Source organism: Meleagris gallopavo, chromosome 26 (assembly GCF_000146605.3).
Source record: "Meleagris gallopavo isolate NT-WF06-2002-E0010 breed Aviagen turkey brand Nicholas breeding stock chromosome 26, Turkey_5.1, whole genome shotgun sequence".
NCBI lineage: Eukaryota > Metazoa > Chordata > Aves > Galliformes > Phasianidae > Meleagris > Meleagris gallopavo.
This window is the reverse complement of record NC_015036.2, coordinates 3,556,340-3,582,642: the sequence shown is the minus strand read 5'-3', so window position 1 is coordinate 3,582,642 and position 26,303 is coordinate 3,556,340. Positions and strand designations below refer to the sequence as shown.

The 26,303-nt window shown below is 51.6% G+C and overlaps 1 protein-coding gene across 1 annotated transcript in view; it reads left to right on the top strand.

Annotated features, from left to right (window-relative positions):
- The window catches only part of SORL1 (sortilin related receptor 1), a 29,702-nt gene continuing 3,399 nt past the window's right edge, over positions 1-26,303 (top strand). The window contains exons 1-41 of the mRNA XM_010723653.3: positions 1-138; positions 214-339; positions 1,062-1,223; positions 1,826-1,893; positions 2,506-2,686; positions 3,732-3,833; positions 3,977-4,146; positions 4,436-4,628; positions 5,204-5,321; positions 5,962-6,035; positions 7,196-7,284; positions 7,360-7,538; positions 8,048-8,234; positions 9,094-9,222; positions 9,438-9,523; positions 10,573-10,745; positions 11,203-11,334; positions 11,809-11,900; positions 12,545-12,791; positions 13,082-13,220; positions 13,487-13,660; positions 13,819-13,932; positions 14,340-14,462; positions 14,888-15,007; positions 17,213-17,335; positions 17,455-17,562; positions 17,861-17,995; positions 18,191-18,322; positions 18,988-19,122; positions 19,354-19,509; positions 19,782-19,931; positions 20,476-20,604; positions 21,533-21,659; positions 22,163-22,332; positions 22,577-22,689; positions 22,944-23,048; positions 23,831-23,903; positions 24,480-24,562; positions 24,832-24,928; positions 25,482-25,666; positions 26,148-26,267. Coding sequence (XP_010721955.1) covers positions 49-138; positions 214-339; positions 1,062-1,223; positions 1,826-1,893; positions 2,506-2,686; positions 3,732-3,833; positions 3,977-4,146; positions 4,436-4,628; positions 5,204-5,321; positions 5,962-6,035; positions 7,196-7,284; positions 7,360-7,538; positions 8,048-8,234; positions 9,094-9,222; positions 9,438-9,523; positions 10,573-10,745; positions 11,203-11,334; positions 11,809-11,900; positions 12,545-12,791; positions 13,082-13,220; positions 13,487-13,660; positions 13,819-13,932; positions 14,340-14,462; positions 14,888-15,007; positions 17,213-17,335; positions 17,455-17,562; positions 17,861-17,995; positions 18,191-18,322; positions 18,988-19,122; positions 19,354-19,509; positions 19,782-19,931; positions 20,476-20,604; positions 21,533-21,659; positions 22,163-22,332; positions 22,577-22,689; positions 22,944-23,048; positions 23,831-23,903; positions 24,480-24,562; positions 24,832-24,928; positions 25,482-25,666; positions 26,148-26,267 — 5,409 coding nt within the window. The 5' untranslated portion in view covers positions 1-48. The remainder of the gene's footprint in view (positions 139-213; positions 340-1,061; positions 1,224-1,825; positions 1,894-2,505; positions 2,687-3,731; positions 3,834-3,976; positions 4,147-4,435; positions 4,629-5,203; positions 5,322-5,961; positions 6,036-7,195; positions 7,285-7,359; positions 7,539-8,047; positions 8,235-9,093; positions 9,223-9,437; positions 9,524-10,572; positions 10,746-11,202; positions 11,335-11,808; positions 11,901-12,544; positions 12,792-13,081; positions 13,221-13,486; positions 13,661-13,818; positions 13,933-14,339; positions 14,463-14,887; positions 15,008-17,212; positions 17,336-17,454; positions 17,563-17,860; positions 17,996-18,190; positions 18,323-18,987; positions 19,123-19,353; positions 19,510-19,781; positions 19,932-20,475; positions 20,605-21,532; positions 21,660-22,162; positions 22,333-22,576; positions 22,690-22,943; positions 23,049-23,830; positions 23,904-24,479; positions 24,563-24,831; positions 24,929-25,481; positions 25,667-26,147; positions 26,268-26,303) is intronic.

The window sequence follows — 26,303 nt, the reverse complement described above, 5'->3', positions numbered from 1 at the left end:
TGGTGCCCATTCCCTTCGCAGGTCAGCCTCAATGACTCCCACAACCAGATGGTCGTTCACTGGGCAGGAGAGAAGAGCAACGTGATCGTGGCCTTGGCCAGAGACAGCCTGTCCCTGCTGGGCCCCAAAAACAGCGACGTAAGTGCTGTGAGCTGCCTGTCCCCTGCCTGGCGTCCTGCAGCCCTGCTCCTGTAACCGGGTCTCTTGCTGCAGGTTTACATCTCTTATGACTACGGGAAGAGTTTTAAAAAGATTTCGGAGCGGTTCAGCTTTGGGGATGGGAACAGCAGCGCGGTGGCCATCGCTCAGTTCTACCACAGCCCGGCCAACAACCAGCGGGTGAGCGGGGCTGAGGGGGGCACGGTGCCCTGTGGTGCCCCTCGGGGTGCAAGAGACTGAGGGGGTGGGGTGCTGGGGGGCTGCACCCACAGCGGCTTGTGCTAACAGAGTTAGGGGCTGTGCGCCCATCATCATCATTAAGGTTGGAAGAGATGTCTCAGATCCCCAGGCACGACTCCAGCCCATCCCCACAACGCCCACCAACCGTGTCCCCACATATCACAATTCTTGGACACTTCCAGGGACCCCCACCTCCCTGGGCAGCCTGTGCCAGTGCCCAACCACTCTTTGAGAGAAGAAATGTCTCCCAATACCCTTCCCTGGGACAATGAAGGCCATTACCTTTCATGATCTTGTGGCACACTTAAGTTTACCTACACCAAAGCCACCTCTCTTCTGGCCAAAGCTCTCCTGCAGTGGTTTGAGCCATCCTGGCTCTGCAGCTCTCCATCCCTATGAATATTCCCATCTCCAAAGCTGGGTTGGGAGCACTGGGCATGGATACACTGACCCACATAGCTGAATCATGCCAAAACCCCACTCTGCACACAGCAATTGTTGGCTTCAGGGACCTCAGGAAGCAACAGAATGTGGTAGAAGTGTGGGAACAAGATCCTCTCCTCCAGACTTCTCCCTCTCAGGTGCTCCCCAGGACTTGTTGCTCTCATGGGTAGCTTGAGCCCTGCTCTGATTTTCTTCCTTCTTGGTCCTTCTCTCCCCAGTATATCTTTGTGGATGCCTTTGTCCCTTACCTCTGGATCACCACTGACTTCTGCAAGAGCATCCAGGGCTTCTCGATCCCCTTTAGGGCAGCAGATCTCCTTCTGCACAGCAGGAACCCCAACCTGGTCCTGGGCTTTGACAGATCCCACCCCAACAAGCAGGTGAGCACAGCTGCCAAGGCACGAGGGCCCTGGTTTTATCCCAATCACTCCTGACTTCCTGATGGGGAAGAGAGGAACCTAAGTCAGAAATCTACAGTGCTTAATGCGTGCATGTGGTTTGCCCTTGTGGAGACTGGGATCTGGAGTGGGGCTGGTGTGCCTGCGGGTTGGTATGTTTATTGCTGCTGCTGTTGCTGGTGAAATGACATACCATCTCTGCTCAGGAACTTTGCCCTCCTCCCACCCGCAGCTGGGCAGTGGCAGAGCACTCCTGTGGCTGTGACATGCTGCAGGAGGGAGAGGCTCTGCCCGCAGGTTTACCTTTGCAATCACACACGCCACGAGCACTTTAGAGCAAGTTATTTTTATTTCTGAGTTCCTGTACAACCAGGCGGCTCTATAAAGTGAAGGCAGTGTTTTTCCGCTCGGGTGGTTCTCACCCAGGCAGGGAAGTTGTGGACATGGTGCAGCTTTAAGGTGGATGTATCCCTCTCTTCCTTCTGCTGCCTGAGCTTTGGTGTCTTGGAGGTTGCCCTCCCTTGGGTTGCACACTCTGAGAGCACTGCAAGATCCAGGCTCATCTCTCACCTTTCCCATTGCAGCTCTGGAAATCAGATGACTTTGGCCAGACCTGGATAATGATACAGGAGCACGTGAAGTCATTTTCCTGGTATGTGCTGTAGCCTTGTGTTCCATCCAGCTCCCTCCCTCCTGGCTTTCTGTCTCCCTGTACCGCAGAGCTCCCAACCCCATCCCTAGGCTGAGCATTCTTCTTTCTTGGCCACCAGAGCTGCTCTGACAGTCAGCTGTCATGACCAACATTCAGGTCCCTCCTGTTCTTATCCCCACCATCTCAGCCATTTCACCACATGCCTTGCAGATTTCCAGCTCATCTCCTCAGGGTCACACAAGAAGGGACATCCCCTGACAAACAGGGCTTGTGACATCTCCAACCCCATCCTTCCTGGCCTTAGCTGTGACACAAATAGGAAGCTCAGAGCCTCGGATAACATCAGGAGGCGAACACACCCATGCAAAACTTCATTACAATTACATTCCCCACATTGTGACCAGTCCTCCTTCCCCTCTTGGAGTTCCTGGGCCGTGCAGATCCTTATCCCCCTTTCTGGGCTCTGCACCCTGCTGCGGCCAGGGCTGCTCCTGTTTCCCCAGACCCTGCATGCCAAACACATCTCTTTAAAGGGCTTTGACTCCTCTGTGCCTTCTGCATTGCTCTGTGAGTGCAACGGTGATGAAAACTTGTTCATTCTTTGCTGTCCAGGGGCGTCGAGCCCTACGATAAGCCCAACACAGTGTACATCGAGCGGCACGAGCCCTCTGGCACCTCCACTGTCATTCGCAGCACAGATTTCTTCCAAAGCCGAGAAAATAAAGAGGTGATCCTGGAGGATGTTGATGACTTTCAACTCCGGGACAAATACCTGTTTGCCACCAAGGCCGTGGTGAGTCCCCGCAGCCTTCAGCTCACCACGCTGGTCCTGCAGATGGAGCAGTGCTTGCTGTGATGTTGCTGCCCTGCATGTCAGCAGAGTGGGCAGAAGTAGGTCAGGCTGTAGAGCACCAGGGCTGGAAACGCATGGGGTAGATGCGGAGGCAGGAGGGGGGACAGGGCTTGGTGAATGGAGGCCAGTTGTCAACAGGGATTAGATCAAGCACAAGCTGGGACCAAGCAGTCTTAAATGCTGCAGCGTGGCTTATCTGTGCTCTCACTGAGGGCGAGTTCTTCACAGATGACCAGAGACACCATGCTAGAACCCAAGGAGCAATTTCATTTTTGGAAGATGCAAGCATTGCTTTCCCCTTGCTGCTGCCACTTTTTCAAGAGCACTTTGCCCTTTGCAGATGGCTCTTACGTGCTCTCACCCTGCATCCCCAGCAACGTCACCCCAATCTGAAGAGCACTTTCAGCTTCTCAGAAATCTCTCTTGCAACTTCCAGGGCGCATTGCCTTGGCTCTGTGCCTGCTGTGGTTAGCAGGGGATGTTATCTGGGTGCTCTGATGGGGCTTGGTGAGATGTGGGGCTGGCCGGTGTCCCCATGGAGATGGCAGCCCATCCTCACAGCCCTCAGGGACTAGAAAGGCGTGGGGACTTCCTGACTCCTGCTCCCCTCCCCGGGAGCTGTGGTTGCTTGGTGATGTGGAGCCAGGGAAAATCAGGCCGCTTATTTTTGGAGCCTAAATCTGGGTTTGGGTGCTTACCATTGGCAACCTGCACAAAACACATTGCCCCCAGCTTTTGCTTTTTTGGCTCGATGCTGGTGTCTTTTCCTTCGTGCAACTCATTAAAAATAGGAAGGCAAGGACAGGCTGTTCTGCTCCAAACCAGTCTCTGTGCCTCCACCTGAGCCACCAGAACAGGCAGCAGGAAGCATGCTTGTATTCACTGCTCTCAGGGATGCCATCCCCACAGTGTTGTTTCAGGCACAGGGATGAGGGTAATTCTGGGGTTTGGAGCCACTCCTGATGTTTCTCTCTGCTCCCTGTAGCGCTTGCTGGGCAGCTTGCAGCCAGCATCAGTTCAGCTCTGGGTTTCCTTCAACCGCAAGCCGATGCGGGTGGCCCAATTCGTTACCAAGCATCCAATTAAGGTAAGCAGTGGATGACCTCCGTGCTGCAGGGTGGAGAATTACTGCTAGCTATCTATGAGGAAATGCTACACTGACCTGTATGCAAACCCTGCTCCTGTGCCCATGCATTTAAAGCCTGCACACCACTCCTTTGCTTCCCACAGGAGTACTACATCGCCGATGCATCGGAGGACCAGGTGTTTGTGTGCGTCAGCCACGATGACAACCGCACCAACCTCTACATCTCGGAAGCAGAAGGCCTGAAGTTCTCCCTGTCTTTAGAAAATGTGCTCTACTACAGCCCAGGAGGAGCAGGCAGTGACACTCTGGTCAGGTAGTGTGCTCCAAAGTACACAGTATCATCATAAAGTGTCTTAGGTTGGAAGGGACCTCAAAGGTCATCCAGTTCCATCATCTGGCCATGAGCAAGGTTGCCAAGCACTACGTCAGGGTCAGGTTGCCCATGGCTCCATCCAACCTGGCCTGGAGCACCTCCAGACAGATCCCTGGGCACACCACTCATCACCAGCCTCCACCTGGACATAGAACTGCTGACCACAACCCTGTGGCTGTGGCCATCCCACCAACTCTTGATTCTTTATCCCCTTGGCATTCCCTTGCAGATATTTTGCCAATGAGCCTTTTGCTGACTTCCACCGTGTCGAAGGTGTGAGAGGTGTGTACATTGCCACGCTGCTCAACGGCTCCTTCAGCGAGGAGAACATGCAGTCCGTCATCACCTTTGACAAGGGAGGCACCTGGGAGCCCCTGCAGCCTCCGGCAGAGACACGCTATGGGGAGAAGACACACTGTGAGGTGAGAGCTGAGCCAAGCTCCCAAAAGACAGAGGGGTCCATGGGCTGAGCTGCCTGCATGGGAAATCCCCTCATTAAATGGTATCCCGGGCTCCGTCAGCAGAGGGGTGGCTGGCAGGGACGGGGAGGTGATTGTCCCCCTCTACTCTGCTCTTGTGAGGCCCCATCTGGAATACTGTGTCCTAAAGGGAGCCTACAAACAGGAGGGGAATCAACTCTTTGAGAGGGTAGATAACAGCAGGACAAGGGGATATGGTTTTAAGTCGAGGGAGGGAAGATTTAGGTTGGATGTCGGGGGAAGTTCTTTAGTATGAGAGTGGTGAGGTGCTGGAACAGCTGCCCAGAGAGGCTGTGGATGCCCCGTCCATCCCTGGAAGTGTTCAAGGCCAGGTTGGATGGGGCCCTGGGCAGCCTGGTCTGGTGTTAAATGGGGAGGTTGGTGGCAGGGGGTTGGAGATTCGTGATCCTTGAGGTCCCTTCCAACCTGAGCTATTCTGTGATTCTGTGATTCCAAAGCAGAGGCTGCAGGATGAAGTGGGACTGAGGCACTGATGATAGCGTGCTTTGCTTCCCCAGCTTTCCCAGGGCTGTTCCCTCCACCTGGCCCAGCGCCTGAGCCAGCTGCTGAATTTCCAGCTGCGGAGGATGCCCATCCTGTCCAAAGAGTCGGCACCAGGGCTGATCATTGCTACCGGTACCATTTTTCCTTCTGTTGCTGCCCAGGGGCTTGGGAGCACGTTATTTTCAAGGCGTGAGGAATTGGGTGGCATCTCATTTGTAGATGCAATTAAAAAAAAAATGGAGTTTACATACATAAGTTGGACTCAATGATCCTTATAGGTCCCTTCCAACTCAGAGTGTTCTACGATTCTATGAAGTGCAATTAAATGGTGCATTTTGCTGCCCTCTTCTGCACTGCAGTCCCTGTAATGCCAGTATGTACATGTCAGTGTAGTGTGGTGACATTGCAAACCTTGCCCGCTTCAATCCACTCCTCTTTCCTGCCCCTTCCCAGCTGGAGGGTTCCTTGGACGTGCAGGAATTGCTGTTTGTTTCGCTTCTTTGCTGTAGAAAACAAATGATGGAACATTTGCAGAACCACCAGCTCATTTTGTTTGATCATGTTTATAGCCATATGTTTTTCCCCAGCTGCTTTTAAAACTTGCGATAGTCCTTAAAATATTTGATTTTAAGAGCGTTGGTTTACAATGGGAAAAATCAGCTCCTCCATCACGGCATTTTGCTCACAGACCAGAATAACTTCGAGGCAGCTGCCTTCATTTAAGCGGCCGCTGTGTCTACCTGCAGAGGGATGATTGTTCTCATTCTCCTAGGCTCCATTGGCAAGAGCATGGCGAAGAAAACCAACGTCTACATCTCGAGCAGCGCTGGGGCGAGGTGGAGAGAGGTAAGGGCTCTGGTTGGCAGCTCAGCACGCTGACAGCAGCACGGATTGAGGAGCTGCAGCCCATAGGCAGTGAAGGTGACCTCTGTGCACACATTGAAGAGCTGCAGCCAGAAGATGCTGAATGCCCCTTTTAGCAAAACCAACTTTGGATGTAGGAGCAGGCGTGGTTGCCTCGTGCTGAAGGCAGCGGGTTCAGATGCAGCCTGAGCTCTGTTTGTTCAGCTCATAGAACGTGTCCTCGGCGCAGGTCAGCCGGTCCCTTGTGGACAGGACTGACAGGCAGAGCTCTGCACAGTGCCTGGAGAGGCTCCAGCCTCTTCCCAGACCGCGGGATGCTGCCCTCAGTGTATGCAGATCTGGTGCTGTTTACAGAGCGAGTGTTTGGGCTGCGGCGGTATTTTTGGTCTGCCTGTGCATTCTGCTGTGAACATAATATGGTATTTCAACATCTGCAAGCGGTTTCATCGCATGCATTAGGCAGCCTCCTTTTCCTCCCCTTAAGTACCCTGTGGGCAGGGTTAGTGCCGGGCATGCCGCGGGTCTGGCTGCTACCACAACCCCTGGATTTCAGTGGAACTGTAGTGTTCATGGACAGAGAGAGCAGCCGACTGCTGTGTCTGTGCAATCTTCCTCTGGCTCGCAGGCAGTTTTGCTTTGCAGAGCAATTAAACCCCATCAGGAACAAGCAGAGCCTGGGCACACCGCACAGAGCTGCGCCTTTGTGCTCCGTGCAGAGGGGTGGAACGGCCTCACACTGCTGTTGCTCAGCTGGGAGCACAACACAACATTTTCTTCCTGGTTATGGAAGCTGCTGGAAGGCTTATTGCTCTGCAGAGCGCTGTTCTGGTCTCAAAAAGCAGATAAAAGGCACCAAAGTGTTCAGTGACCCTCGCAGAGCATCCCCAGGCAGGTTGGAGCATGGTGGAGCTGGGTGGATCTGTGCTTTCTGTTTTGAACCCGGAAAGGAAAGCGAAAGTGGTTCTATGCTGAAGGGAAACACAAATAGTCTCTTTCTGAAGGTGACATGCTGTGCTGCAGGTGATCTCAGCACTCCACTGGGGCATCCTAATGCACAGGAACAACGTGGGGTGTGCAGAATGCCCTGGCACTCTGTATCCCCATGCCTGACCTTCTTCCTTTCACCACTGTTTCTCTTCCAGGCACTGTCAGGACCCCACTACTACACCTGGGGTGACCACGGGGGCATCCTGGTGGCCATCGCACAGGGCACAGAGACCGACCAGCTCAAGTAAGGGCTGCAGCACAGAGCTGGGATGCCAGGTGGAGTTTCCCCATTGCAGCCACCCCCATCCTTTTCCTGCAGGTACAGCACCAACGAGGGAGAGACGTGGAAATCCTTCACCTTCTCAGAGAAGCCAGTGTTTGTGTATGGGCTGCTGACAGAGCCTGGGGAGAAAAGCACCATCTTCACTATTTTTGGTTCCTACAAGGAGAACGGCCACAGCTGGCTCATCCTGCAGGTCAACACCTCCGACGTGCTGGGTGAGCATCCTGCCCTGGCTGTTAATGCTGTCACCGAACCCCATCTCTCATCACTGAGGGATTTGTTCGACAGGAACGTTGAAGAAAAAAAGCCTTCTGAAGGCTTTGCCCATGAATGTTTTATAACTGGATCCGGCTTTGATTGCGAGGCAGCGTTTTAATCAAAGAGCAGTTAAGCTCAGCAGAGGAATTTGCTCGACTGAAATTCGTAGCGGATTCCCCTGGTGTTTTGTTAGAAGTGGATCTGTTTGGCATCCAGAACGGCTCCGGTTAAACGAGGCACTGCAATTCCCCATCAGTGCAGCAGAGCTACTGGGCTGAGCATCGCTGCCGTCTGTCTTGGGCTAAAAACCTTGTGATCCAGGGCAAAACATTCATCTCATGCCAACAAAGGGCATTCTTGTAGGGTGCCAATGGTCTCCGCAGAGCTGCTCCCACGTCCCAGGTCCAGGTGCCCCATAGTGCAGTCTGGGGTGCCCACCTTTGACCCAATCTTGTCCCTTCTCTAGGGGTCCCATGCACAGAGAACGACTACAAGCTGTGGTCGCCCTCAGATGAGCGAGGCAATGAGTGCTTACTGGGGCATAAAACTGTTTTCAAAAGGAGGACTCCTCATGCGACGTGTTTCAATGGGGAAGATTTTGACAGGCCTGTCATGGTCTCCAACTGCTCGTGTACCAGGGAAGACTTTGAATGGTAAATACCAATTAATTTCCTTTGGTCTGGGTTGTACGTCTGAGATAAATATCTGTGACCAATTGCTCTGAGTGGACACACATCCAATTTACCCTGCCCTTTGTATCGCTGCTTGATTTTATAGCAAGGAGGAAACTAAAAAGACTGAAAACATCCTTTCATTAATAATGGGGCGTGAGACTTAATTAATGTCCCTCGAGCCTTTGGGAAACCTCTGAAAGGTTCTATACAAGAGGAAGATATTGTTAATCCATCACCTTCTTTCAAATGACGGCAGACAATTTACTGTCACACGCAGAGATGCTCTGCAGTGCAGCCCTGTGACCTCACAGCCGCAGGAATGCAGCTGTCCCTGCAGACTCATTTCATCTGCAGCTGAGACCTCACAGCTGTCAGGATTAGGGAATGGGTTCTGGCACTCAGAGGCAAAGGCTTGGGTTTAGTAAGTGAATGGCTTTTGGCTGAGCTTTCACCTACAGTCCTGTCACTTGCTGAGATCCAAGAGGAATCTGGCTCATCACAAGCCAGCTGGGAACCTTTGAACCACAGCAAAACCAGAGTGGTATAGCCTCCTCCGCGGCGTTTCCCAACCAGCAGCACACCACAGCTCCCATCTTACAGATGGGAATGCTGAGGTGCAGACATGGGCCAGCTGGCAGGGAGCCCAGCCCCAGCGGTCAGCATGGGGAGGCTCATTGGTGGTGGAGAAAAGTCCTAAGGAAAGAAGCTAAGATGCACAGCTAAATATTAGCGTACAGCTAGACACTGGACTTCTGAGATCTTCACACTTTGCAAAAAAATAGCACAGCAAAGCAGTCCTTCACTCCCTTCCCTGCTAACATCACATCTCTCCTTGCAGTGATTTCGGCTTTAAGCTGAGCGAGGATCTCTCTCTGGAAGTTTGCATCCCAGACCCCGAGTTTGCAGGGAAGCCCTATGACCCACCAGTACCATGCCCCGTGGGCTCAACCTACAGGAGGACTCGAGGGTAGGTGTTGTGCTTGGGAGCCCCATCATCTAAGGACTGGGATTTATCATGATGTAACCAAACACATGCACACGCACCTCGCAGGTGACAGTAAGTGGACTGCATGCTGAGACATACAGCACATCTAGTTTGTAGCTGAGAAGCACTGGCTGCTTCTCAGTGAGCACAGTGATTACCAGTGCTCCTGCAACAGCAATGAATTCTGTGTGTTGCAGCTACCGGAAGATCTCTGGGGACACCTGTATGGGTGGTGACATCGAGTCGCGGCTGGAGGGGGAGATGCTGCCATGCCCACTGGCTGGTGAGTGCGTGAGCACAGCTTCAGCCCGTGCTGCTTTCATTAACTGGAATTATCATGAATTAGGCACTAATTAGTGATGCCTACTGAGGCCACGCCAAAGGCTGCCCTTTTATCCTTATACCCATACCCAGTGAGACATCACCTCCATGCCTACTTACTCTCAAACATCCAAGGCACTGACTTGCTCCTGTGCCCGCACGCTGCCAGCTATTTGCATTCTGCTCTGTGCTGCTGTAATTTAATCTGCTGTCATGCTGCAGCTTGAGCCTGGGGCGGGTTTGATGCAGGCTGGTGTAGGTTCAGCCTTCCTCCCTGCTCAGTACCAACATGCTCCTCACCCCGCCGTGCCCTGTGAGCTATTTAGAGAGTTGCAAAGAGCCCGAAAAACAAACCCTTGCTTCCTCAATTCTGTGGTGTCTCACACCATGGTAACACTTTCATGTGCGGTGTCTGTTTCTTAGCTCCATATAATCCCATTTGGGGTGTGTAGCCAAAGCTGCTCTCTGACATCAGCCCCACTTGTTAATAGCATTAATGGACTTTACCTGCAGCATGCAATGCCTGGCAGTTCACTCCCAGGCCAGTTTGGTTCTGCACAAACTGAGAACACAACCCCTCTGGGGGTATTTCCCATTGGAAAGTATCTCCCAGGACTCCCAGGTTGCAGCACGTTTATGTTTTTCATGAGAACTCAGAGGAATGAGGAGATCAGTGTTTTGTTTCTAGTTGGCAGCAGGCTAATGTGGCAAGATACCGGTCACAGTGCTTTCTGCCATCCCTACCTCCTCCTTCAGCCCTCTGAGATAAACAATAGCTGCAGTGTTGGTGCGAGGGAATAAGGGGAGCGCGTAAGGCTATTAGCTTATTCTAATTAGCCTAAATCCCATTGAGACAAAGGGCCTTTGCCTCCCTTCCACTTGCTCTGCTGAAACCTGGAACACATGCTCACTGCGATGAAAAAAATCTCCAATTTCCTCTTCACCCCACGAGCACCCCAAAAACCACAGAATCACCAAAAAAAACCCCAAAAACCCAACTCTGTCCCGCAGAGGAGAACGAATTCATCCTGTATGCCACCCGCTACTCCATCCACCGCTACGACCTCACCTCTGGGCTCAGCCAGGAGCTGCCGCTGGCTGGGCTGCGCGGGGCGGTCGCCCTCGACTTCGACTATGAGCACAACTGCCTCTACTGGGCCGATGTCACACTGGACATCATCCAGGTGAGCAGGGATTCACCAGGACAGAATCGGTAGCCTGAGAGTCAGCATCTTGTTTTGGGCATTTCTCATCTGCCTGCTGTCGTAGAATCGATCATAGAACAGCTTGGGTTGGAGGGGAGCTTGATGATCAGTGTGGCCGTGTAGTGCATTAATCTCAAATAGTGCTGAGCTCGGGGCATCGGGCTCCACAGCTGAAATATTTCCCACAAAATGTATGATTCTGTCTTTTCTGGATGGTTTGACCCAGAAATTTTGGGATCTTTGGTTGAAACCTGACAAATCAAGATGCTTTTGCTTCCTGTGGCATACACTGATATGGATATCTTCAGAATTATTCACTTTCTCATTTTCTTTCCTAGGGAAGTAGAAAACAGATATACACACCTGGCAGTGCTAACCTCAAGGCTGGGAAGTTTCTGCTTTTTTAGTCCTTTTTTTCTCCTTATTTTTCCTCTAGCGTCTTTGTCTCAATGGCAGCTCTGGGCAAGAAATAATCATAAGCACTGGGTTGGAAACGGTGGAAGCTTTGGCCTTCGAACCACTCAGCCAGTTGCTGTACTGGGTCAATGCTGGAATTCCCAAAATTGAGGTACAGTCACATCACCTGTGCTGCAGGGGGAACTGCCCCAGTGTGCCTTTGGGGTCCCATTGCTGACTGCCAACCTGCTCCCCACACTGCACTGGGTTCACAAAGCATCTCAGAATCATTTCTGTTGTAGAAAAAATCTTCAGGATCACTGAATCTAGCCATCAGCCTGCCCTACTGAGCCCCATCACTAACCCCTGTCCCTTAGAGCCTCATCAAGACATCTCTTCAATACCTCCAGCGCTGCCTTGGCAGCCTGTTCCATTGTCCAGCCACCCTTTCCATGCAGAAATTCTTCCCAATAACCGACCTAAACCTCCTCTGACACAGCTGTTATCCACTGCCCCACAGTGCAGCTCCTTGTGCCCATGGCACCTGTTTGATTGGGATAGTATGATTTACTGCCACAGTTTTTATGCAGTTTCTCTCCATACAGCCTGCAACCAGCACAATCCTCTTCTTTTGTTATGACTCCAGGTTGCCAATCCAGATGGAGACCTGCGTCTCACTGTCCTCAACTCCTCCATCCTCGAGCGACCCAGAGCCCTTGCGCTGGTGCCCCGAGAAGGGTAAGCAAGGTTCCCCACCTGCAGTCAGACCCCTTGTACCACGCAGATCAAGTCCTCCCCTTCAATGCCACAGCCACACAAGAGGAACCTGGGGGAGATGCTGCATGGAAGGCTTATCGCAGAATCATGGAATGGCTTGGGTTGGAAGGGACCTTAAAGATCATCTAGTTCCAGCCCCCTGCCATTGGCTGCTTGCCCCCACCAGATCAGGCTGCCTAGGGCCCCATCATAGCCTCGTGTACTTCCAGGGTTGGGGCATCCACAGGTTCTCTTGGCAGCAGTTTCAGTGCTAGGAGGGAGCAGTGAGGACCCCAGTGCCGTGTCACTGATGTCACACTGGTAGACTTGAGCTCCGTTTGGCACATGGCCAGCAGAGCATGACAAAACCTCAACAACCACTTCTGCAGCTCATGGCTAGGTAACCTCCAGCTGCACTCGTGCCCCACAAACTGCAGCTCGGTAAGCCTGCCTTCTGCTCACAGATGCAACGCTGCTCTCATTTGAATTGCAAAGAGCTCCTTTCCCCAAAGACACATCTTGCAAGAGACAGGGAATGCAAAGTGCTCACGTCTCTGCTTGATAACTCGCTCCCTTGTGACAAGCTGTGCTGTTCCTGTTGCGGGTAAGCTCTATGCCTGTTGCAGGCTGATGTTCTGGACGGACTGGGGAGACTCCAGGCCTGGCATTTACAGAAGTGACATGGATGGTTCCTCGGCTGCCTGCATCGTCTCAGAAGGTGTGCGGTGGCCCAATGGCATCTCTGTGGACGACCACTGGATCTACTGGACTGAGGCTTACATGGATAGGATTGAGAGGGTGGATTTCAATGGGTTGCAGAGATCTGTCATCTTGGACAGCCTCCCACACCCCTATGCCATCGCTGTATTTAAGGTACTGCTGCAGCCAGCCATTTCCACTTTGTCCACATTTCCATTGCACGGTGGGAGCACTTAGCACACTGGGTTTGGTGGGAAGGAGCTAGCATGATGCTCACTCTATTTCTGCTCTGGACATGTTCCCCAAAACTCCCGCACTTAACAACTCCTGCTTCCACTCCCGCTCAAATCCCAGTCCATGTCTTCCTCATCATCCTCCCCGAGGGCTGGGAGGGATTTTCACTCTGCTGCCCTGTGGCTGTGGGTGCTCAGCTGCTTTAGTGCTTAACAGTGTGTGCCCTTCAGAACGAGATCTACTGGAATGACTGGTCACAGCTGAGCATCTTCCGGGCGTCCAAAAACAGTGGCTCAAGGATGGAGACGTTGGTCGGCCGATTAAACGGGATCATGGACATGAAAATCTTCTACAGAGGAAAGACGACAGGTAGTTAAAAGCACAAGGTTATCTTTGCTGGGGATATTGATCCAGGCACCCACCCCATAGCTCAGGTCACAGAGCACGGCTTTCCATGCCAAGCGTTGTATGGGCTCTCTGAGCTGCATCACCAAGCAGTGGACTACGATTGTCAGAGCACTTCCCTAGCCTGCAGAAACATGGGGCTGCAACCTCAAACTGGGATGGGGGTGGGATGGGGCTTCCTGCTTGCATACAGCCCCTGTTGATGGTGTCCCCTTCCTCCCCGATGCCAGGACAGAACGCCTGCATTGCCCACCCCTGCAGCTTGCTCTGTTTGCCCAAGTCCAACAACGGCCGGAGCTGCAAGTGCCCCGAGGGCGTTTCCAGCACCGTGCTGCCCTCAGGGGAGGTGAAGTGTGACTGTCCTCATGGCTACAGCATGAAGAACAACACCTGCGTGAAGGAAGGTAACACCAGGCTTGGTTCCTGCTGTTGTCGTTAGAGGCGGCAGCTTCTTCCACTGACGACCTTCCCAGCTGCCCTTGGGACAAGGAGTGCATCTGATATCCAAGAACACGGCGTCATGCCTCACTCCAGCTTCTTTTTGTTTTCCCCTCTGCACCAGAAAACACGTGTCTGCCCAACCAGTACAGATGCTTCAATGGGAACTGCATCAACAGCATTTGGCAGTGTGACAACAACAATGACTGCGGGGACATGAGCGATGAGAAGAACTGCCGTGAGTGTCTCATGGTGGCATTTGCCCATCCCAGTTTCGATGTCTGCTGCATCGGCACTGCATCTGAGCTGATGTCCCACACTCCCTTTGTAATCATGGGGAGCAAGAGGTGTTCAGAGTGCAGTCCCTGCCCTAGGAACTGAATCTCAAGTTGGCCGGGTGAGCTGTACCTTGCAGTGTTTCTCCCTCTATCCTCTGCCTGGGACACATCGCTCCCAGTCTGCAAGCAGCAGTGGGGTGGGATGCCCTTAGTCCTGCTCCCCAGCTCTCACGTGCACCTACAGTAATAACCCTGCAGGCTGCATTGAGCACCTCTCAGTAGCGTGCTCCTCTCTCTGCTTCACTCATGATGGATCAGCACAGTCCATCCTTCCAGCATCACCTTGACCTCCTCCTCTCCCCATCAGCCACCACTGTGTGTGATGCCGAAACCCAGTTCCGCTGCCGGGAATCGGGGACCTGCATCCCTCTGTCCTACAAGTGTGACCTGGAGGACGACTGCGGTGATAACAGCGATGAGAGTCACTGCGGTGAGCTGCCCTGCTGCATGCCTCCTCCTTCCCTGTCCTCATGCGAGGGACCAAAGCCTGCTGCTGTTGGGCAGTGCAGTGCTGCTCCAGATCCCCCTTGTTAGCCCCAGCCAACAGCTGCCTCCTCCTATCATTGCAGGAGATGAGAGATGTGCAGTGATTTCCCCCATCGCTGCAGTCTGGCAGGGAGTTTCTGTGCTGTTATCATCCTTCCCTGCTACTTGGAGCTTCCCCTGACCCAAAGCCAAACATTTGGTTGAGATTAAAGGCTCTCCTTGGGCAGCCACCCAGCAGGCACATGGCAGCGTGGGCTGCTCAGTGTTGCTTCTGAACTCTCAGCCTCCTCTCAGTAGCCCATGTGAAGCTTTCCTCCTCTTTTCCCTAAGCCCCAAACTCATCTGACAGCTGTCTGTGCTTCTTTGCAGATGCTCACCAGTGCAGGAAAGACGAGTTCAGCTGCAGCTCAGGGATGTGCATTCGGCTCTCCTGGAGGTGTGATGACGACAATGACTGCAGGGACTGGTCTGATGAAGCCAACTGCACCAGTAAGCACTTTGCCACGATCAATAACGTATTGCCATCCCTCTTTATGGGCTCACAGCCTCTCCCGAGAGTGTTCAAGTTGTTGCATTGGAGGGGTTGCACTGGAGGAGTTGCATTTGGTTGGCTTTGCAAGAGCAGTTTTGCACCAGTTTTGCAGCACTGGCTGCTCCCAGCACATCCCCAGCAGCCCGAGGTGCATCGTGGCACGGTGCCGGCTGTGCCTTTGAGGCTGTGCTGAATAGGGAAGTGGGACTGTGGCTGCCAGGCAGCCAAAGAATCCTTGTGTTCAGAATGGACTCCTTTGTTGCAGGCAGGCAACAGACAGGGCAGTGTGCACTGATCTCATTTCAGAGCCTGAACTCTGATCATTTTCTTGCCCTGAAACACGTTGCAGAAAACTGACATTTCCTTCAGACTCGGTAATGGTGGAGAAGCTGCAAAAGAGAGGCAGGTTCAGCTTGGGAAGTGGTTCCTCTGCGTAGCAGCCTTGCTGTTCTCAATGGGTTTGGGAGTGTAAAGCAAGTGCCAAGCCTGTGAGAGTCACATGTGGCAGATTTGCTCTCTTTTTTTGCTGAAATATCAAGAAATACTTTGGTTTCTGGTTGACACCTTGTATAGTCAAATGAATATAAAGATGTTAGAATTACGAAATAAACAAGAGAGTTTGGCAAAGCAGATTACAATAACAAAAAGAATAGGTAGAAAGCTTACCCACATCCTGGGCTCACTGCAAAAATCCAGAGGAGCAATCTCCAAAAGAAATCCTTTCTCACTGGCAGTCAGCTCTTAAATGGGTCTAGGAGAGGTGCAGCCAGGCTTCACCTGAATTGCTTTCACTTGTGCTCCCGTGGCTGACTCATTGCTCACCTCAGGTGATCAATCAGAGGTCCAGGCTGTGATTCATCAGTTCCCATACACACCTTGACACAGCAAGCCCTGTGCCATGAGCCTCATTGTCTTACTGCATTTGACAGTCACAACCCTCAACCATCCTCCTCACCACAGCGTAAAAGCAACATCCCAAAGCAGTTTCTTGATGTTAACACCCACATGGAGCCTCATACCCACCAGAAAAGCCAGCTCATAACAATGTAGTGATCTTTTCCACTCAAAAATACCCCCAAAATCTCAAGCATTGCATGAGGAGGATGGAGTTTTGAGAGCTTAAGGCCATCAGTGAAAGGCACGTGGCCGTGCTGTAGAGCAATGTGCAGGATAGAAGCTGCCCTTTGGGTGCTGATGGGGCTCATGAGAGCCCCTGGGGGATCACATCTGCTGTGCTGAGCTCCTGCATCCTCTATCCACAGGGTTAGATGTGCCTCCAGCACACGAGGTGCATAGCAGTGCTCGGGGGGCTGTGGTCGTTGGCATTCCGTGCACGTCGCTTCTAAGAAGGTTTAATTTATATTGGTATCACTTATCTCTCGTATGAGTTTCTCCAGAGAGAATTTCTCCTGGAACAGAACCTACTTCAAAAAGCATCTCGGGTTTGTAAAGCCTGAAGTTGAAATTATCTAAGAGGATCACAGTTATTTGAGAAACATTTCATCTGACTCTACTGGCTGTATTTATTGCTCTTATCTGAAATAATTACATTTCACACTGAATACTTAATAGAATATTACTGCCATGAAACTCTGGCATTTTGAAATATCTGCAAGCACGTGTCAGAAGCCAATGTGAAATGCACGGGCATGCCATTTAAGTAAGCTGCAGGTTGCTTTTCTTGTTGATAACACTGAGTGCTCGCTTGGCTGGAGCGTGGTATTTGTCTCTAAAGCAACGATGCATGCTGGGCTTCAACCAGCACACCCTGCAGCAGATCCTTGGGTGAAAGAAGCCCGAGGGAGGCCCTGATCCCTTTGAAATCCAAAAGTTTTCTAATTTGCATTGGCCACACAAATAAGTTTTGCCTGCCCTAATTCCAGACCATCTCCAAAAGTTCTGACCAGTGATTCCCCTACCCTGTGGTCCCCATACAAGGACCCTACACCCCACCACGGTTCACTTGCTGTCTGTGCCACTTTTTGCCATCCTAAGATGACCGCAGCCACATGTGCTGGCACACACCAAGGGTTGTGCTCAAAGAGCCTCCCAGATCTGGAGAGCACTTGGAGCGCTCTGAAAGCCATCCTTGGGGCGCAGCGGGTTTGTGAGCAAATATGGCACAGAGAGAAATGGACCCCTCCCTGCTCTGCTCCCATCAGTGTTCCGTACCTGTGAAGCCTCCAGCTTCCAGTGCCTCAATGGGCACTGCATCCCACAACGCTGGGCTTGCGATGGTGATGCTGACTGCCAGGATGGCTCCGATGAGGACCCCACCATCTGCGGTACGTGTCATGAGAGCTGCAGCCAACCCCCATCCCTTCCAATAGGGGTCAGGGGAAAGGAGATAGGGGCTGTGCTTTTGGTACTGAAAAGAAAATTGGCAAAATGTACCTAATTTCAGAAAAAAAGTGCAATGGCTTCCAGTGCCCCAATGGCACCTGCATCTCAACCAGCAAACACTGCAATGGCATCACCGACTGCGCCGACGCCTCAGATGAGCAGGACTGTGGTGAGTGCTGGGGGCTGCTGAGGGGGATAACGTTGGTACTGAGGAAATGGGCCGCTCCCTGAGCATCTGCAAAAGGCAAATAAGAGGTGCTGCTTAAGGAGGATCGAATCCTCCTGGTGCCCGTGCCAATCCGTGTGTGCTGTGACGTGGTGTTGAGTGAGGACAGGCTGTGCAGGGCAGTGCACAGTCCATGAAATCTGGAAATCTGGACCTTCACACAGGTCTGTGCAAATGACAGTGGCCTTTCTGCAGGCAGTGCCTGCCATGGTGCCATCCCCTCCTCCTGTACTTTCCCCAGAAATTCCCCTGTGCACCCGTTACATGGACTTCGTGTGCAAGAACCGGCAGCAGTGCTTGTCCCACTCCATGGTGTGTGATGGTGACATCCAGTGCGAGGATGGCTCCGATGAAGATGCCAACTACGCGGGATGTGGTGAGCGTGGTGTTGTGCATCTCAAGGCACTGTGTACAGGGAGGGCTGGAGAGTGGAGACCACAGGCGTGGGGAGGAGGTACCACAAAGCTGCCGTGTCTCCTAAGCAGTGGTCCTGGACTGTAATACTGTGCTTTCAAAAGTCCATGACAGCTCCTCTCCAGCCCCAGCTGACCTTTACTTTCCCCCCCTGCAGCCCAGGAACCCGAGTTCCACCGCACCTGTGACCAGTTCAGCTTCCAGTGTGCAAACGGGGTGTGCATCAGCCTGGTGTGGAAGTGCGATGGCATGGATGACTGCGGTGACTACTCAGATGAAGCAAGCTGTGGTGAGCAAACCCTCAAGGACCTTGTCATTATGGCTTCTTACTCCTTTGGATACCAGGAACGCAGGGAACAGGCTCCATGTTCTTTGTACCTACCCATGTGTCTATGTATGTGTGTGTACATGCATGTGTGCACCGTTCTGTTTTCACTTTGCAATGTCTTGCGTGGGGATCAGCATCATTCTCTTTCTGCAGGTAGTTTAGCTGCAGCATGCTGCACATCTGATCTGCGGGCACATGTTGTGGTTGAGTGAATCTGGTGGGACCATATTGCCTCCAGATTCCCAGCCCAAAGCAGACAGGCAGCTCACAGCCAAGTTCAATATTTATCAGTGTTCCCTGGGCAGCGCTAGGAGCTGTGCACAGCCAGGCAAAGCAGCTGTGCCTTCATTGGAGAGCTGCAGGGCTTGCTTCTCTGCTTCTGCTGTGCTCTGTATGAATTCTACTGCTGGTTCTGTGACTGTAGGTGCTGTTTGGCTGCACCCAGTGCACATGCATTGTAACGTTGCCAACAGAGCAGTGATAGATGTGAGAAATGGGGGAGTTGGAGGGATCTAGCTCAAAATGCTGGTTGGGGTTCTGGGGAGATGTCCCGTTCTTGCACCTTGGCTGTGTTAGAGGCTGTTGAGATAGCACTGGAGCTCAAAGAACTTTTCTCTCCTGGTCAGAAAACCCAACGGATGCCCCCAACTGCTCCCGGTACTACCAGTTCCAGTGTGGGAACGGGCACTGCATCCCCAACCAGTGGAAGTGTGATGGAGAGAACGACTGCGGGGACTGGTCGGATGAGAAGGAGTGTGAGGGTGAGGGTCCTTGATGCTGCACCGAGGCTGCGCTCCAGCATCCTGTGCCAGCTCTGGGGCTCTAACAATCCCCCATGAATGGGCTGTGTGCACGCTCTCACACATCTTTACCTTCTGCCTGTCTGAAAATCCCAGTTGGGATCCAGATACAGATAACAGCACGTGTCTTGCCTTGACTTCCCCACTCCTTTCTGCTGGTGGGGCTCTGACACCCCATCCGGTATCTTTCAGGCTCCCCAGTCCTTCCCATCACCACCGCCATCCCTCCCACCTGCCTCCCCAATCATTTTCGATGCGGCAGCGGCGCCTGCATCACCAACAGCTGGGTGTGCGATGGCTACCGCGACTGCGCCGACGGCTCGGACGAGGACGCCTGTCCCACCTCCCGTAAGCATCCTCACCCCACTCCTCCTCTATCACGTCTGGGGACTTGGAGGGGAGGGAGCTGGGGTGGCTTTTCAGCTCACACCCGCGCTAAAGGCTGCAGAGAGTTGCTTTCCCAGCCCTCTGCAGTCAGCAGTGAGGATGGTTCAGGCAGCCCAGCTAGCTGCTAGATGGGAGGACATTGCCATCTAGTGGAACCGGGACCAATGCCATCTAGTGAATTTGGGACCGCTGTCGGTGCTGCTGGGTTCTCTCCTCGCTTCTCCCACCCGCAGACCCCAATGTGAGCTCCAGCCCCCCAGCGCCGCGCGGCCGCTGCAGCAGAGCCGAGTTCGAATGTCAGCAGCTGCAGAAATGCATCCCCAACTGGAAGCGTTGTGACGGCCGGCGGGACTGCCAGGATGGCACCGACGAGAGGAACTGCCGTGAGTGTGGGGCTGAGAGCATCTTGTTTGGTTCCATCCCTTGGGATGCTCTATGATGGGATGGGAAGGGTTAATGCTGGTGGAATCCTGGCAGTAAAAATGGGGAAAAAAGCCCCACATGCCAATGTTTTGGTTTTTATTCCATTAGAAGCCCAGCTATTAATTTTATAGAATCATAGTCATTAGGTTGGAAAATAGCCATGAGATCATCAAGCCCAACCATGATGTAGCACTACAAGTCCAACCACGACCCAACATTCCATATCCAACCATGATGTGACACTACAAGTCCACCAGTGAACCACGTCCCTAAGCACCATGTCCACACATCTCTTAAATACCTTCAGGGATGGTGACTCCATCACTTCCCTGCTGAATCCTCCTGACAGTGGGTGTGATCATGCCAGAATACGCAGCAAAGTGGAGATAGGGCTGTTAATGGCACTCTGTGCTCCATCCATGCATCCTGCTTTTACACCAGCACCCAGCCCCGTTCCTGCAGGGACCTTCTCTGCACTGAGCCCTGCATCCTTTCTGCTTGCAGCAACGCACAGCTCGCTGTCGTGCCCCCAGGGCTTCCGCTGTGAGGATGGGGAGGCCTGCCTGCTGGTGACTGAACGCTGCGATGGGTACCTGGACTGCTCCGATGGCAGCGATGAGAGGAACTGCACGGGTGAGCTGCAGTCTAACCCACCTCTCTGCTCTGTATTTTCATGCATATGAGCTCTCCTGCATGCACAACTTTTAATTCACACACCCTGGATGTAGCATCATGTCCAGATCTGCCCATTCTTAACCAGCTGGGACAAACTTGCCAGCCAGCTTCTGCGCTGAGATTTTGTGTTCCAACAACTTCAGACACACAAACCAGCTTTAGGATGAAAGGGAGCACAGTTGTCCATTTCTCACAGCTCATGGGTGAAGGGACTGTCCCCAGCCCTGTGCTCCTTTATATGGTGACCCAGCTTGCACCTCTCCACCATCACACCTGGGCAGATGACCATGATGAGTTGCTGCCTGTGTGCAGCCACAAGGTTCAGCATGGTCCTACTGACCTGCTCAGGGCTTGAGCATCAGCCAGGTTTTAGTGCTTTTATTAAATATTGGTTGGGAGAGGTTGGGGGAAGGCACTGCTGAGATTCATGGGGAGTGAACACCCAGGGAAAACCATCTGTTTTCCCCTGGAAACCTGCACCAGAGCTCTGCCCTGCTTCCCAGCCTCAGCTTTGGAATGTGAGATGTGACACCATGCAAAGAGGGGCCTGGGTGGGGAATCTGTGACAGCCCAGATTCATCACACAAGCAGAGGAATGACTTAGCCTGCGTCGATACACTTCTGAAATGTTGATAAAGAGTATTTCATCAGCAGCCACGCTTTATATTTCTTTGGGTAACAGCAGCACAAAGGCAGCCACAAAATGTTCTGGGGAGAAGCAGGAGCATCAGGGTTACATTCCTACTCTGCATTGCCCATCCCTCCTACATTACACCCCTCATCTGCACAGTGCCAATGCTCCCTCTGTGGATTGGCAGTGAAACTGAACTCCTGTTCTGGGCAAAGGGCTGAATTCCCTCCTGCAGCCTCACTCTCTCTGTTGTAGATGACACCATTGTGTACAAGGTACAGAACCTGCAGTGGACGGCTGACTTCTCTGGTGCCATCACCCTGACATGGACTCGGCCAAAGAAGATGTCCTCGACCTCCTGTGTCTACAACATGTATTACAGGTACCCCACTGCCTCACTGTGATCAGCAAATGTGTTTACATCTAGGCCCCGTACTGAATCAGATTTCAAAAGGCAGAGCTTTGCAGTCTATTTCTAGTTGGAAAATCTTCTAATGCTTCGTTGCAAAGCAGCCCCAAAATAGCTGCAGCTAGGGGACCTTTGTGAAAAGCTGTCTTTGTTTCCTTCAGATTGTTTACTCTACAGAAATGTGGGCATATTGGGTGTTCTGTTTCTGCTTGGGTCTTGTCTTTGTGGGACTGCTAACAATGAGAACAAAGTCAAGAAATTAGAGCACAGCAGTGAGTGCAAACCTCAGAGGATAGTGATGGTGCCAATGAGGCACCGAGCTACACTTAGTTCAGACTTTGGAACAGCGTCCCAAGCTGGTGATGGGCTTTGCTGCTCAGAAAACTAAGCAGCAAGCTCTTAAAATACCAAGAGATTACTTGTCCCCCTCTGTCACCAAGTACATCCCTGACCAAAGGGGTTTGAATCTCATGCAGGATGGTTGGAGAAAGCATCTGGAAGGTTCTGGAAACCCACAGCAACAAAACCAGCAGCGTGTTGAAGGTTCTGAAGCCTGACTGCACCTACCAGGTGAAGGTGCAGGTGCAGTGTCTCAGCAGAGTCTACAATACCAACGATTTCATCACCCTGCGGGTGCCTGAAGGACGTAAGCAGAGCTTTGAGGTTTTAGCTGGAGCTCGGGTTAAGGAAGGGGTTCAAAAAAAGCAATGAACCAGCACACCCAGCATCACTACCACTAGAAGGGTTCATTGGCTGAGTGAGGGTTGAACAGGGCTTGGGGGCACACCAGAAGACAACGTCTAACCTCTGCTTTGGCAGACCCTGCCCTCCTATTGCTGCTCCTCAGGTGACAGCTCTGACCAAACCTAATGCCTGTGCTTCTCCCCCAGTGCCGGATGCTCCCTTTAACCTGCAGTTGGCCCTCAAAAAAGAAGCTGAGGGGGTGGTGTTGTGCAGCTGGAGTGCCCCTGTGAATGCCCATGGCCTCATACGGGAATTCATTGTGAGTCCAACTGCTGTTCTGAGCACGGCCGTCTGTGGGGGGCTGGAGGGACACGAACAGGACATGTTTAGTGGAGGAAATCTGCTGAGAGCAACGTTGTAGGGCTGTAGGCAGCAACACAATCCTCAAAACCATGATTTTCTTTCTGGCTTCCTTTCTAAGCTTGATTAATTCTTTTTGCTGACATTTTGGCATGGAAAGACCTACAGAATTGTTGACCCTGGAGTCCTCATCCCCGGTTTTGGTGCTTCTAGGTGGAATACAGCAGCAGTGGTTCCAAGGAGTGGTCATCCCTTAGAACCACCAAGAACTACACCGAGATCAAGAACTTACAGGTCAACACATTGTACACAGTTCGGGTGAGTATCTTCAGAGCTCAGTCTATAGGAGAGCTCTGCACGACCTCATTACTGTTTGCCAGGCAGCTCTAGTCTTGTGCAGCCAACTAATTGCTGAAAAAGTACGATGTTAAAATTCAGCCTTTTAATGTCAGCCCTCAGTGAGGTGCTGGCATTTGTGCTGGCAGTGTGTGTAGATTTAAGACCAGAGTTGTGCCCCTTGATTCGTTCCTCCACCCAAGTGGCCAGGCTGTGTTATGAAACCTATGCTACCAATTGCCCATTCCAGTGTCACTGCAACTGCTCCAGATCTGGGGCAGAGATAAATTTGCTCCTGGCTGAATGACTGCAAAGAGCAGCAGGTAGGTGTGGAGAAGGCATGCGTGTGGGAGAGGCTGGGTGATTGCAGATAGAATGGATAAGAAGTGAAAGCATGCCAGCCCTGGGAATGTATGCCTCCAGTGTCCACGTGCAGGATGAGCATGGGTACCTGTGGATACAGGCATGATTCTTACGTACACTGGGGCTGATCCATTCTGCTCCATGGTTATAGGATTTTATAAGAGAGCAGTTATCTGCAGAGAAGATGCCCCTTCCTCCATTTAGATTCTTTAAAGTACTTAAAGTAGACTGCTTTATCTCTGTAATAAACATTTTATTGCCAAGTAATTTAGCTATTGTTTGCTTCAAAGTCCTCTTCCCTGAGCTCCGCCGTGTCCATAACCTTGCTCTCACCTCACTCTGTTTGCATCATGTATTGCTGGTGACATTCATTCACATTAACTGACCACCTCAATTGAAAGGTTGCTGCGGTGACCAGTCGAGGAGTGGGAAATTGGAGCATCTCTAAATCCATAACCACCATAAAAGGCAAAGGTGAGTGCTGTTATTCCAGTAAATGTTGCTATACATGGCTCAAAGGTGGATTGCCATTGACTCATGTAGGTCCCATGCTGGGCTAGGCAGGATGCACCTCCAGCATCACTCGTTAGAGAATGCTTGCTAATTCATCTTCTTGCTTGTGATTGTGATTGTTGCTGCATTTCATGTAGATTAGACCACTAAAAGACTACTGAGGTTCCCAGAAACTGTTGCAGCATTGCGGTCTGACAGTTGGTAAACCCAAGCAACACGATAAATTGTTTCCCTCTGAAGTGCTGTTTGATAAGCCTTTTGAAGTCATTTGTATTCCTGACAAGAGTTTTTCCTAGTCTATATTCTGATGTCAAAACTGCCTGCTTTCTAGTTTGTTAGATAAAAGTGCATGCTCACAGAATTGACAAAGAAAGGAAAGAAAACATCATGCTACTAAAAATTCAGAATTCTTGATTGTGTGAAATCTGGGATTATCTGATCATTGGAGATAGTTGGAAAGCAGAGTAGAAGAGCCATCAGAACTTTCTATGAAGTTTCTTGGGATTGCAATAACAACCATTTCTCCCTTTCCTTCAGTCATTCCTCCACCTGTCATACGCATTGAGGGCTACACTGAGGACTCCATAAGCTTCAGTCTAAAAATGAATACTAATATCAAGGTAAAATTCTACTCTTTACTTCTGAAACATCAGTAACAGAAAAGTTGGATAAGTAAATGCTGGATGGGATAAGCTATCACCCAGTTTAGTACTGCAATCGTATTTTGAAACTAATTATTCCATTCCCATTTATTACTTGCTACTCATCAGCTGTCCCAGCTCTCTTAATTACGACGGAAAATATGACTTAAAGACATAAGTGATGACTCTTTCACTGCATCCAAAATAGCTGAACTTACGTCAGTTCATATCGTGTCACTGCTTGACAGGTCAGCGGTTACGTTGTCAACATCTACTGGACATTTGATGCACACAGGCAGGAAAGAAGAACTCTGGCCATAGAAGGAGAAAAGTCAGTCCAAAAAGGTAAATTGTTTAGATGTAAAGTTTTGCTTTGGTCACCCCCAAATGGAGGGTTTTACTGACAGCTACAGGGGTTTTTTTTTGTCACTGCAGCTCAGCTGAGTATGTTAAGAGAAAATCCTGAGAGGACAGACTGGTAAAAGTCTGGTCTCTCTTCTTAGGGCTTGGAGATTTCATCAGGTTTGGGATTTATTCCCTAGAGCTGCACTGGCCTTTTCTCATCACAGGGATTTTGTTTATTGATTCTGCAAAAGGTCAACAGTTTATTGGGCTTGTCTACAGTGCATGTCCCTGTTAAGCAGCCTGCTTTGGGGTTTGGAGGAATAACTAGCATGCGCAGTCAAAATTTGGGAAAGCACCCCAACACGGGCAAGCAAGGCTAGCTTAGACACCCAGGTGATTCTGTGCAAAAGAAACTAATCAGAATGAAGGACAAGACATACCAAGAGAGAGACAATCCTGTCTGAGACCATTTAATGCTGCTGACCATTTCCCGATGCTTCCACCATGTAGTACCGTGCCTCACCTAACAGTGTGAATCTCTCTCTTTGCTCAGTGGCCAACCTGACAGCTCAAACCCCGTATGAAATCTCTGCTTGGGCTAAAACAGAGCTGGGTGACAGCCCTCTGTCTTTTGTGCACGTTGTGACCAGCGGGACGAGACCCATCCCACCAAGTCTCAAGGCCAGGGCCATCAACCAGACAGCTGTGGAGTGCACCTGGACCGGACCGAGGGATGTTGTAAGGCCCTGAGGCTCTCCTTTCTCACTCACTGGCATGGGATCTGACTTAGAGCTTAGAAAAAAAAAGACATTTTAGAATGGGATTGTTTGTTGGGGCTGAGTTCAAAAACCTTGAAAAATTTCTGGTATAAAAATGTAAGGAAAAGTGCTTGCTGCCACTTCCATACCGGCACAGAAAGGCTTTTTGTTGTTTGTTGGTTGAGCTGATGTTACATAGAGAAGTGGCTGAAATACAGATAACATCATGATGCTCCCGCGGCCTTCTAAGTGATGGATGTGTTGTCAGAGGTGGGAGCAGGTTCCTCAGATGAAGACCTTAATCAAAGGAGAGGGCTGCTGGGCAACCTGGTTGGCAGACCAGAGCTAACCTTGGGCCTAGGAGGAACAAATCCCTAAAGAGCAGCAGCACACCAAGGTTTGGGTAGGAGCTCCGTGCCATGACAAGCTTCGTACCATCCCTCTTGTCCTCTCCTCTGCAGGTCTATGGCATCTTCTACGCCACGTCCTTCCTGGAGCTCTACCGGAGCCCTCACAACACCACCACAACCTTCCACAATGCCACCGTCATCGTGCAGCGGGACGAGCAGTACCTGTTCTTGGTAGGCTGCTTTTCTGATCCCCTCCCACCCACACGA